Source organism: Sphaerodactylus townsendi, linkage group LG06 (assembly GCF_021028975.2).
Source record: "Sphaerodactylus townsendi isolate TG3544 linkage group LG06, MPM_Stown_v2.3, whole genome shotgun sequence".
NCBI classification, from domain to species: Eukaryota; Metazoa; Chordata; class Lepidosauria; order Squamata; family Sphaerodactylidae; genus Sphaerodactylus; species Sphaerodactylus townsendi.
The window spans coordinates 30571899-30584089 of record NC_059430.1 but is presented as its reverse complement, the minus strand read 5'-3'; the positions used below and the strand labels follow the sequence as shown (position 1 = coordinate 30584089).

The 12191-nt window shown below is 38.3% G+C and overlaps 2 protein-coding genes across 3 annotated transcripts in view; one reads left to right on the top strand and one right to left on the bottom strand.

Moving 5' to 3' along the window:
* SVOPL (SVOP like) overlaps positions 1 to 873 on the top strand; it is a 28477-nt gene extending 27604 nt beyond the window's left edge. Inside the window, exon 16 of the mRNA XM_048501024.1 lies at positions 707 to 873. Within this exon, the coding sequence (XP_048356981.1) occupies positions 707 to 718 (12 nt within the window). The 3' untranslated portion in view covers positions 719 to 873. The remainder of the gene's footprint in view (positions 1 to 706) is intronic.
* A 650-nt stretch (positions 874 to 1523) lies between these two features.
* TRIM24 (tripartite motif containing 24) overlaps positions 1524 to 12191 on the bottom strand; it is a 49288-nt gene continuing 38620 nt past the window's right edge. For both annotated transcript variants that reach the window (XM_048500712.1, XM_048500713.1), the window contains exons 13-19: positions 11010 to 11082; positions 9801 to 9966; positions 8526 to 8818; positions 7999 to 8134; positions 7307 to 7381; positions 5354 to 5503; positions 1524 to 2254 (exon numbers count right to left, since the gene is read on the bottom strand). In XM_048500712.1, the coding sequence (XP_048356669.1) occupies positions 2045 to 2254; positions 5354 to 5503; positions 7307 to 7381; positions 7999 to 8134; positions 8526 to 8818; positions 9801 to 9966; positions 11010 to 11082 (1103 nt within the window). In that variant the 3' untranslated portion in view covers positions 1524 to 2044. The remainder of the gene's footprint in view (positions 2255 to 5353; positions 5504 to 7306; positions 7382 to 7998; positions 8135 to 8525; positions 8819 to 9800; positions 9967 to 11009; positions 11083 to 12191) is intronic.

The window sequence follows — 12191 nt, the reverse complement described above, 5'->3', positions numbered from 1 at the left end:
TCCGTGAGAATCAATAAATTGTACAAGAGATAGTAGGACATGGCGACTCCACAACAAAAATGAAAGACATTGAACTATAAAGGAAACTGTTTACCAACAGTTAAAAAAATGCCACCTTTTAACCTTCAAATTTCATCTCTGAAGTGGAAATAATGCCCCCCTCCCCCCTGGTTGTATTAAAGATAAAAGGAAGACTGTTAACTTTTGTGTACTGAAAGTGCTTCATAAATGGTAGTATACAATTTGACAGCTGCTTTGGGTTGCAGTGATAATACTGGTTCAAGCCAAAGTCCTCCAACACAGGACTGTAGATGCGATTCTGAATAATTTTCTGTGCCAGCACCATCCTGGCATGGTATGTGAACCCTCTGCCTTAGCACATAAGCCCACATGCAATATCAGGTGATTTTTCTCCATGCCACTACAAAGCTCGAGAGGCAGAGAGAGGAAAAAGGTTGAAATTTAAAAACCCACCCAAAAGATCACAGATGCTGGGGAATCAGAAGACCTTCATGAACAAAAGCCATGTGAGGCAGGGATCATGCTAAGTAGAACCGGGCAAGACAGTGAAAAAAGTGACTGGATTCAACCCATTAACTGTACTAAATGTTAGTTACAAAGCCAGCATCACTTACAAAGACTTTTCTGTGCAATTGTGGTGAGTAGTCTAATGGTTAAACTTGGGTTCTTTAAACTTTCCTTTTAGCAATCCAAATGAAGATACCGATGCTGGGAAAAGGAACGTATTAAGATTATCTGATTAACTGAAGCCATTTCCCAAGAATTGTGTGCTTTCTGGTTTGCCTTTCCCCAAAAATGTGTATTGTGTTATGACCTGGTTCCATTCCCTCAAATAAAATGGCAAAAATAAAACATGCCTACTGTCATGCTTTAAACAATGCTGGTTTCTATTCCAGTGTTGCTTTTAGTAGCAGAGCCAAAAATGGAAGGGGACGTATGCTGAAATTCTTGGAATACTTCATTTGGTGCTTCAGCTTTTCTTCTTTCTCTGAATTTTGGACAAGGTCATGGGGGTTTGTATACATAATAAAGTGAAAAAGCAATTGAAGTCAGAGCAACGGTTCAGGCACATTTTTGTACTATACTGAAGATCAAACTATAATGCAATCAAGAATATGAAAGCTGTTTAGTGCACTAGGGAACCAATGTGCTCACCGTTGTGGCTTCTGTGCAGTCCCACACGGGGCTGCGCATACACAGGCCATGTGTCTACACAGAAAACCACTCAAACAACAGTTACAGTTAAGTGCAACCCTGTTTTTCCTAATGAAAGCAATCTCAAATCACCTAAACACAAAATGCTTAAACTGCAAATTCAAGAAAAACCAGGGTGAGTACATCTAGTTTACCAAGCAGGCACCACAGAGAGACCATGAGATAAAATTCTGCCCTTACAGATGTCATTGGGAAGCTGAATTAAGGTTTTTAAATGTTAAGTTGCAGGAAACTTAAGTAGTAGTAGAAGATTAATTTTCATATGACCAGAACAAGACACATTTAAATACTTTTCAAAGTGTTTTAATTCATTTTTTCCACTCCTTACACTTGAGCGCACAAGTAACTTTCTAGGGGCAACTACAATTCCATTGTATCAATCGGAATCCTAGAACAATATCAAATCAGGCCCCCCCCCCCCCCCCCCAATGGCTAATGGTATATACAGGTAAATAGACAATTGACATAACAGCCAGTCACATGCCTTTGGTAAACTAATGTCTGGTGGATTCACATTTCCTTGAAACAGCAAAAGCCATTAAAGTCAATTCCAACTATTTTTTAACAAATCTTTTTTTAATAAAAGATTTGAACAAAGATCACTCTGGAGTGGTGGTAGATTGAGCTTCCAAAGTGGATAAATTGTATAGAAATATTCTCCTAGGTGCTTCAGTTTTTAGTAGTACAAAGCAGCAAAGTATGAGCATCAGTAAGGGACTGCGGATGTAGAAGTCATCTCAAATTTCCTCCAGAAAATGAATGCTGATAAATATCAAATTTTAAAAAACCCTTAGTTCACACAACCAGTTCATTTAAAAAACTGCCGCTCTTCCCCCTTGGAGCGTTTTCTTCGGGGCTGTACAAAGTCATCATCTGAGTCGTCCGTTAAATCAGGACTACGTCTACTGGCATGGCTATAGGGCTGGACGGGGAATTTTTTGTCAGGGTAAATGTTCTTCAGAAGTTCCTCAAAGTAAGCTTCCAGTTTCATGCCAGCATCAGCTACTTCTGAATCAGGCTGCAGGGGAAATTCAACATACTATCATGTCAGGTTTCCACATTTGCTGTATCATTAAATTAAAAATAGACTTTTCAAACTAATGGGCAAAATGGAATAATTCACATTTCTTTTAATGGGAGGGGGACTCAGCACTAACAATTCTTCCATAATCAGGACATCATCACACATATAATGAACAGTTTCCTGTATGTCCACAGCATGTATAGTATGGAGTAAGCACTTTAGTCTGATGGAACTTCCTATCACTAGAGATGGTTAGTTCCTTGGCTAAGATATTTTAAAATAACTTATTTATACAGAATCACTTAGAGTATCAGAAGACTATCTCAGCCAACACTAGCATTAATGTTTGAGAGACTTAATTTCTCTCCTCTATCTGGATTCATCTACTGCTAGTAAATGTGTCATTTGTGGAATAGTATAGCCCAATCAAGCCTCTTTCCTCAGATAAATATTAGGGGTTCCCAAGTGTGTTTCTTAGCGAGCCATTTGTGCTGAATTGGGTCAAAGCTGTATGGAGGCTAAGGCTTGGATTGCTATTTTTAAATATTGGATTAAAATTCATTTTAGAGCTGAATCCGAAAGTCTTCTAGCATATTTAAAAAGCGATCCTTACAGGTCCCAATGGCTTCAGGTCATCTTACAGAAACTAGCTCAAATTGGAATTGCTTTTGAATCTTTATTACTCTCTGATGAAACTTCTATTTTTAGACATATTAATCAGATAGCCAGAAATTTTTGTTTCTATCTCAGCCTTTAAGAACATAAGAACAAGCCAGCTGGATCAGACCAGAGTCCATCTAGTCCAGCTCTCTGCTACTCGCAGTGGCCCACCAGGTGCCTTTGGGAGCTCACATGCAGGATGTGAAAGCAATGGCCTTCTGCAGCTGTTGCTCCCGAGCACTTGGACTGTTAAGGCATTTGCAATCTCAGATCAAAGAGGATCAAGATTGGTAGCCATAAATCGACTTCTCCTCCATAAATCTGTCCAAGCCCCTTTTAAAGCTATTCAGGTTAGTGGCTATCACCACCTTCTGTGGCAGCATATTCCAAACACCAATCACACGTTGCGTGAAGAAGTGTTTCCTTTTATTAGTCCTAATTCTTCCGCCCAGCATTTTCAATGTATGCCCTCTGGTTATATATGCTTACCTGCCTTTTTTGGCATTCGAAATCAATTGGGATCTGTGGCCCATTCTTTTTAGAATTTAGATGCCCCTGCTCCAAGAGCTTTTACTTTGATATGTATGAAATCTTTTCCATCTAATGGCCTACTAGGAAGATATTCAGCATGTCCTCTATCAGGAGAGGCTTTGTCACTTTGGGTCTGGGTCTGAAACCAGAATCAATACTTTGTCTTATCCTTGAACGTCAATTATATGAGGGTTCTCATAGTGGATTCTTTTCAGCCTTACTTCAGACCAAAAGATTTATAAACATCCAGCTAATTCAGTTTTTGTTGTCAAATTATGACACTGGAACTTCTGTTCTGATAGCCCAGTTTTTAGTGATGTTATTAAAGTTGAAAAATATATTATCCTTTTGACATTATCAGTTATGCCCGTTAGGATATCTACTGCTGTTCTACTTCACTTTTAAACTGGTAAACTATTTTATTTATATTGCAATTTTACATAATTTGTGCAGATGAATTTATTGATATATTTATTCTTTCAAGTCTGACGCCATTCTGAAGCTCTCAGATTTGACCATTAATCTATGCACACCATTTCCTTGTTTTCTTCTTGTTAAACTATGATTAAGGCTGTAGAAAGTATTTATGTAATTTTTAACTCATGCCTATTAAAGGTTAATGACATGTATAGCCCAATCTCATCAGATCTTGGAAGCTAAGCAGAACTGGTACTTGGATAAGAATGTGCAGTGAAGACTTTGCAGAGGAAAGCAGTGACAAATCACCTCTGCTTACTCACTTGTTTTGAAAACCCTAGAGTGTCGCCCTGTCAGCTCTGACTTGTTGGCAGTTTACTCACACACAAATGTGCCAGTTAATGACATTTCTGATTCAGTTCTGACACACAATGTCTTGGTCAAATCCCATTGTTTTGGATAGCTTTTGCCAGGTTAATTGGTATAAAAGTTTGCACCTGAGAATCACAGGTTTCTAATAAGCTGTTCAATAATTGAGCATTAAATTGGGGAAAAGTGACTCTAGGTTCACATTAGGCTTAATGCAAGATTACTGTCAAAGAACCTTTGCATCAATTTTCATTTTATCCATCTATATGCACATGCAATACCCACAGCTTTGATTAAACCAAAGCACTGCATGAGTCCAATACTGCAAATAGTACAGGCAAAGAGCAACATCAAGCTTCGGAAGCTGATTTCAATTCCTATTTATATCTTTTCAAAAGGTTACCTCATATTAAAATAACTTCTAATATAATCTGACTGACCCACTACTAGGGTTCACAGCCTTTACTAATTCAGCATTTCTACAGAATTAGTACATCTTGCAAGATCCCCTTATATTCTTAGATAGGGTGAACTAAATATATTCATATGTCTCTTCTGATAAAATTAAATAGCAAAAACAAACTAATGCTATCAGAAATTGATCAGTTTTATGATAAAATATTCTACAAGCACGCACACACATGCACACACACACACTCTATATCTCTAAATAAGCTTGTCTCTTGTCCTTGACTGACATTCTCCTGTTAATGCTTTATCCTTTATTTTAGTTTTCTCAGTTAATTTATTTCCTGTGTTCTGATACTGTCAGGCACCTTTTCAGAGGAGCTCATGTGGAATCAGTGTGACTCCCACTTATTGTTTAAAACAGATATTAACTAGAATGAGGTATTCCCTGACCTCCACCTGCAGCAGCTTCATTACAACAGGCCTACAAACTGCTATCAGCACTTGGTTGCCAACGGCCTTTGCAAAATCCCTCACAGAACCAGTCTGGCCAGTCATCATGGAAGAAGAGACCAGCAATTATATACCACATAGAACAACAAGCTGTGTCCCACTCAAACTACTGTAGCACCCAAAATCAGATTCCCTGAGAAAAACCATCTTTTCCTAGAAGGACATGTATATGAGCACATCACAACATTTCCAAACCTCATTAAATTCAGCACAGTTTTGGAAGATCAGTTGGAAATCAGCTACTACATCTTCCGGCTTTGTGTATGATGGATGATGAACCTGTAATCTATTTTTGATTGTTGACAAGTCCATTGGCTTCTTGATAATTTTGTAGTAGTCAGGCACCTAAAGAGAAACAGACCAGCATTCTCAGAAATACTTCCAATGTATTTTCTGGTAAACAGCCTACCTGAAATTCAGAACTGCAACAACTAAACTCTGTTAATGGATGATTCCTAAAATAAATAAATGGAAGGAATGTTAGATACCAGTTAACCCCATGCTATTTAGCTAAACAGATTGCTCTGCAGTTTCCACAGGCATTGTACTCAGCAGAATTCTGCAACCACCTCAACAGAAGATAGTAAGTCCCCACTGAGCCTGTACCTTGAAGGCAAAATAGCATAGGTAGAACTGGATAAACATGTGAATGGCTCCTACAGCTTAATAAGCTGTACCATATGAAGTTCACAGTAAAGCAAATAACTGTGAAAAAGAAAGATTCATTTTGTGGCTGGGATGTAGTATTTTAAAAAGCTAAGGGAGGGAAAAAGGCAAAGGCAAAGAAAGGCAAAGAAAAAAACTTATAAAAACTGCAACTAACTCAAGCTATAGCAAATAATGCACTTGATAGAACACAGTCATGCTTCTGTAGGAATGCTTGAACACAAACAATCTACTATTCGTATTGCCACATGCAGATACAGTAGAACAACTTTACAGGGAAAAAATCATTGCCAAAATGTTCAAAATACAATACAGAGGAAATAACTAACGGTCAGTCTAGTGAGGTGCTCCAGTGCAGTGTTCCTGTAGCTGCAAGGACATTGGGGAGCACTGCAGGGTGCTGCCCAATAAGGGAGCTGCAAACAGCACACACTATTGGCAGTGGTTCTTGCTCCCGTGAAAATACTGCACTGAGTCTATCCTTATATGATTAAGTAAAAGAATCCATTATGCTTAGCATCAGAGAGGAAGAGAAATGGCCTCTCATGGTCTACTGTCATTGCTATTCATATGGCAAATTTTCTAACTGTACCACTATTCAGGGGTGGTTTGTTAAGCAATGTTGTTCCACAGTTTGCAAAAAGTTTAACAATAAGACATTAAAAATAAAGTTTTACATAATTCCTGTGTGATTATATGGAGAAGAAACAAATTCCACATATTGTTCTTTGTAAGCGAGGTCTTCCATCAGAATCCATACTATTGAATAATTTTGCAATCTTATGGATACACAAAGAAACAACAGGTTTTCAAACAGGGCACTTTGTTTTTAATGGGTCTAAATTGCAGTTCAAGTTGGATCAGCATTGTTCAAATTACAGTTGTGCTTTATAGATTTTTTTCCCCCTTACAGTACTCAACAATCTTTGGAAACAGATCAGATACACTATATAATTCTTCATTTGATAATTATTTTGACGTATGTGTTATTTCCTCTCAAAACTAAATCCTGAATGTGCTGTCTTGTTATTTATTACTGTGTGTACATACACAGATTTGCAACTCAAAAAGGTAACAAGATCGCTGCAGTTTTGTCCAAGCAAAACAGCCGGACTCTCTACTGACCCATACCATTAATTGTGGGAGTTGATTCCATTTTTTAATGAGAACACAAGCCAGTAATAAAGCTAATCATTTAAGACAGCAAAATACACTGCATCACCTTTAGAATTTACTTCTATGACACTCAGTAGAGATATGAAGACCCAACACTGAGCTATTGCCTCAATTAATGTGTTTTAAGAAACACATGATCAGTTTTGGGAATTATTAGCTTAATAAAGGACTCTGTGGAAGGAAAAAAACCCAACCATGATTCAACAGACACGCTAGAATTCTTTACCGCACTCACAATAGCAATTTGACTGATGACGGGCTTATATTACAAAACTCTAGCGGCAAACAATGACGGGAAAACCATACCGTAGGAGGGACAGGATCTTGAAAAGCAAGGCTCATTTCATGGCAGTAAAGATACAGCAGTAATCTTTCACACTTCTGTACAAATGAAAAGATGACAGTTACTCAAAATACCAACATGAAAACCTAAAACCAATCGTCTCCAGAGAAGAGCTTCTACTGCAATTAGAGGTGTCCCTGCTGAAATTCTACCACTGTGCAGTTTTTCCCCACTTCCCCTAATAGAAAATCTTTGATAGCATCACATTTTCAAGAAACATTGAGAAAATGGAGTTTGAATAGACAATGTATGCATCTCAAAAAGAAAACATGCTCCCCTGATCAAGAACATTTCCTAAACCTATGAAGGGACTGTACACAGTGCAATTGAATATTACAAATCTAAAACACACTATTACATCTTCATAAAAGCTGTTTCATATAAGCTGAGAAGTTAAAAATGGTTTGCGAGAATAAGGTACAACTTTAACTCAACAGTTATATCAGAGCTCATCTGAACACATTTAACTATTCATTATAACAGTTGAGATAGCATAACAATGGTGACCAAAGTACATTTACAATTAGTAAAGTTTAATCATATTTTTGCCATCATGAAATCGTAATATGTGTTCAATAACATAGTTATCAAAACAGTGAAAGGATGTAGATAACCATAGCAAAATGAACATAACGTAATTAACATATGTTCTCACCCTCCGATCTTTAGGAGACAATCCAACATTGCCTTCCAGTTTTCTTTTTTCTTCGGACATATGAATAGGACCATCACAATCATATTCAATTTGTGGTCTGGACAAATCACGGCAGAATGTGCAAATCCACTCTCCACTAAGTAAATGGACGGGAGACAGATTGGTGTTAGCAGGGGCATATTGCCCAGGGGAACAAATAGGGCAAATGTTTCCGGGCTGCGGCCATTTAGTCACGTGCCCCCCCAAAATCGCTCCCCACAGCCTCCCCCCCGGGGCCCATACATTGACTTCAAGACCTGGTGCAAAAAAAAAAAATTGTTTGGTTGTGGTGGGGGAGGGCGGCTACCCATAGGGGGGGTGGGGGGGGGCGCGGAAAACAGATTTTGCACTGGGCTACATTTTTCCTAGATACGCATCTGGGTGTCAGTGTGTGTTAAGGAAACACTTTAATTTATTATGAGTTTTTGGAGATGACACTCATAAAGCAAGATGTCTGAGCCCACCCCACAATTTTTCATCCTTTGTACCTTGGAAAATTCCTGAGTGTGGGGACATGGCAAGAAAGGTGAAACACTTTAGGACATTTGTCACAGCACAACAGCTCTCCTCCGTTCTGACACACTGCACACCAGTCCTCATTGGGGTCATCTTCTTTTCTACCATCTCCAATATGACCAGCCCCTATCCAGACTCCTTTGCCACTGGATGGCTGGTCACCTGTACTGTCTGGTGCTTCAGTTCTCAAGACGGTTTCTTCAGAGGAGTGATTACGGTTGCTGTTCAACAGCAGTGAGGTAAGCAAGTTTCTAGAAAAACTGGTCTGTAAAGAAAACGGAAAAAATAAAGCATGTTTTTAATAGACATGCATCTGTTTTGAAATACTGGAACATGCCTCCTGTACATTAGGGGAGTTACAACCTAGCCAACAGAACCAACTGCTTTAACTAGTCCTGTGTATGATTTTCAGAAAATGCACAATAGTAAAAATGATGATGATAACAACAACAGGTTGTGGACCCAGTGATTATTGGCACATTGGGTACCATATCAAAAAACCTTGGATGGCATTTTAACCATCTACATATTTCATCTATATCACTTTTAAAAGGCCACATTGCATGGATTTACACACATACCATGCCAACATATTACAATATCCAAGATTCTTGGGAGAAACCCAATGCATATGAAGGCCAATAACGGTTGAAAATCTGGCAGCTGTAATAATAATAATAATAATAATAATAATAATAATAATAATAATAATAATAATAATAATAATAATAATAATAATAGAACTCAACCAATAATAATAATAATAATAATTTGATGATGATGATAGTGTACCATCAAGTCCCAACTAACTCATGGCAATCCTAGGGTCATGGGTTCTCAAGGCAAGCGATGAGTAGAGATGGGTTGCCACTTCCTTCCTCTTCATAGCAACCCCACTCTCCTATTCCAATACAAACTGCAACCAACTCTGCTTAGTTTTGAAACTCTGACAGTACTAGGCTAGCCTTGGGCTATCAGGCTGCTATACCAACTGCCTACCATCTAACCTCCCTCCCATCTCAAACATTTCTGTTCTCAAGTAGAGAAGAAGATGGTTCTTCTAAATGCACAAACAGAATAAACAAATAGCATGAGTGCTATTGGATTTTTTCAGAAATCAATATAAAAAGTTCAGTTCCCACAAGATTTTTAGCTTTGATGCAGAAATCTTAGCAATTTAACTGGTTTTCCAGTAAATTAATGTTACTCTTCTTCATTCAGACTAGTTTTCCTGTAACAGTGATTACATTTTGATTCCGGGATTCGTCTGTTTCTTGCTTCACGATTACAACTGGGAAATCGTAATTCTCACTTGGCATACCAGACTCTTGTTTTATTCTGATGGGCTCCAACATGACTACTGGGGCCTTCTGGGTTGAGTCAGCACCTGGTGGCCTGCTAGAGGAGCCAGAGCTATAAAACAAAGATTGGGGGTGGGGAGAAGGAGGGAAGAACGAATAAAAATGATTCGACATACCCTTGATCTTCTGCAGTAGAACACAACAGAATTATTTTCATACAGAAGTATGAAGTTCATGAGAATAAGCCCTTCTTTATTCTAAAGTTATTCTACCTTCCAGTGATTAAATGCTGTTCTTAAACATGTTTTTTAAAGAAAAGATAAATTACAAGAGCTTAAAAAACTTCCCAATAATTTTCAATTACACAATGAAAAGACCAACATAACTGCTGTAGCATAAGAAACATACAGCCAAGACTCATTAGAAAATTTTAACCCAGGCCAAATCCAGGCTCACAAACCCTTAGCTATCCCTATACAGAAGCTTTCCTCCTACAGAACTTTGATCAATGAACCACAAATGGGGAGAAAGGGAATCTTTATATAATCTGGTTCAGATACTAAAACACAAAAGTACCTTCCTTGAACCAAAGCAATTTTAAAAGTTTATACAAAACAAATCAGGATTGCCACATGACAAGAGGGCTGTCATCTGATTAAATCTGTCAGTAACCGCTTTTTGTTTTGCTTTGGTGAATCAATCCTAACATAACCCTACATCCTAATTTTCTGCTATTTATAGATTTACTCTTTCTACCCAATATATTCTGTGGTGACGGAAAGTGCATTCAAGTAACAGCTGACCTATGGCAACCCCTGGTGGTTTTCAAGACAAACGATGTTAGGGGTGGTTTGCCATTGTCTGCCTCTGTGCGGACTGAGAGTTCTGAGAGAACTGTAACAGGTCTGAGGTCACCCACAGGCTTCATACGGACGAGTGGGGAATTGAACCTGGTTCTCCAGATTAGAGTCTGCCACTCTTAACCACTATGCCATGTTGGTGTAGTAATTTATCACTCCATTAATATGCCAACGTTCCTAGGATATTTTGTGGAAGCCTCTCTTCATACTTGCAAAGGTCAGGTCACTGATAATCAATTACACTTTCACTGAGTAATATTATTTTGAGGCTTCCTTTTCTATACAGTCTGCTTACCTGCCTCGGCTTCCAACGCTGGAGGCACTGGGTGAACGAATTGGAGGATGGATAGCCGAAACAGTAACTGCCCCTAAGTCATCAGTAAAAAAGAATTAGAAACAGATCTTGCTATGCATGTCTCTTTATATTTTAAAGCTTCTAAAAATTCAGTTGAATGTGCTTTTATTTTCACCTTAATTCTGGTTGAGGCCACTCGCTGACACCAATTCCAGCTGCCAGCCTCCAATGCATTACTGTTAGTCTGTTCTGCCCCTCTTGCCAAAAAACTTTTCCCATCCTCAGACAGTCCTTTTGAATAGGAGTCTGTATTGAGGTGGGATCAGTGTTTTTTCCATAGGTTATCATGATGTTGTCATCTGAATTTTTATTGATAAATTGTTAACTAGTTTTGCATGTTATTATTTATTGAATGTTTTAAATGTGAATGTATGCTGTTTGGCGTCCAGCCTTGGCTGGGGAGGGCAGAATACAAATTTAATAAAATACGAATAAAAATTTAATAGTAGGGGAGTGGGCACAGAAGTCACCAGACAGGAACTGAGGCTTAACCCCTCCCCTTCGTGGGTGTAGCTTTAAAAGTCAGAGCTTGAGCCTTTTGCTAACAAACTGAGAGCCCACTGATTTATACCAGAAGAAACATCAGACTTCCGTTACATGTGCCCAGGCAAAGTGGTAGAAGCAATTTGTGGCAAAAGAATATCTGGACTTCTCACATCTGATTCTCTAAGTCTTGGTCTCATGTCTGTTGATTCGAAGAAAAGCTTTTAAAAGTTGGTAGTTCTTAAAAGAAAAATATTTTAGAAACGGACAAATCAAAGCACATGTGTAGCCCTGGAGAATGAAATCTGATGCCTACATCTACACAAAGTAAGATTGAAAGTTTTTGTTTCGCATAAAAAGGGAGATGACCCTAAAAAGCTAGCAGTTCTCAAGAGAAACAGGTTTGACCTTTTCAATTAAAAGTAACAGGGTTGATCTTTTTTGTTTTGATGTTCCAAATCTATTCCCCCCCCCCCCCCGCCCCAACCTAGAACGTTTCCTGGAAGCCCCATATTCCAGAAAACAAACTATTAATTCCTAAAACAGCCCCTTAACAGGAAAGAAATACTTCATATAAGTTCATTTGTACCAATAAATACATAAAATATTGTCTGTACTAAGCCCCTATACTACAGGAGA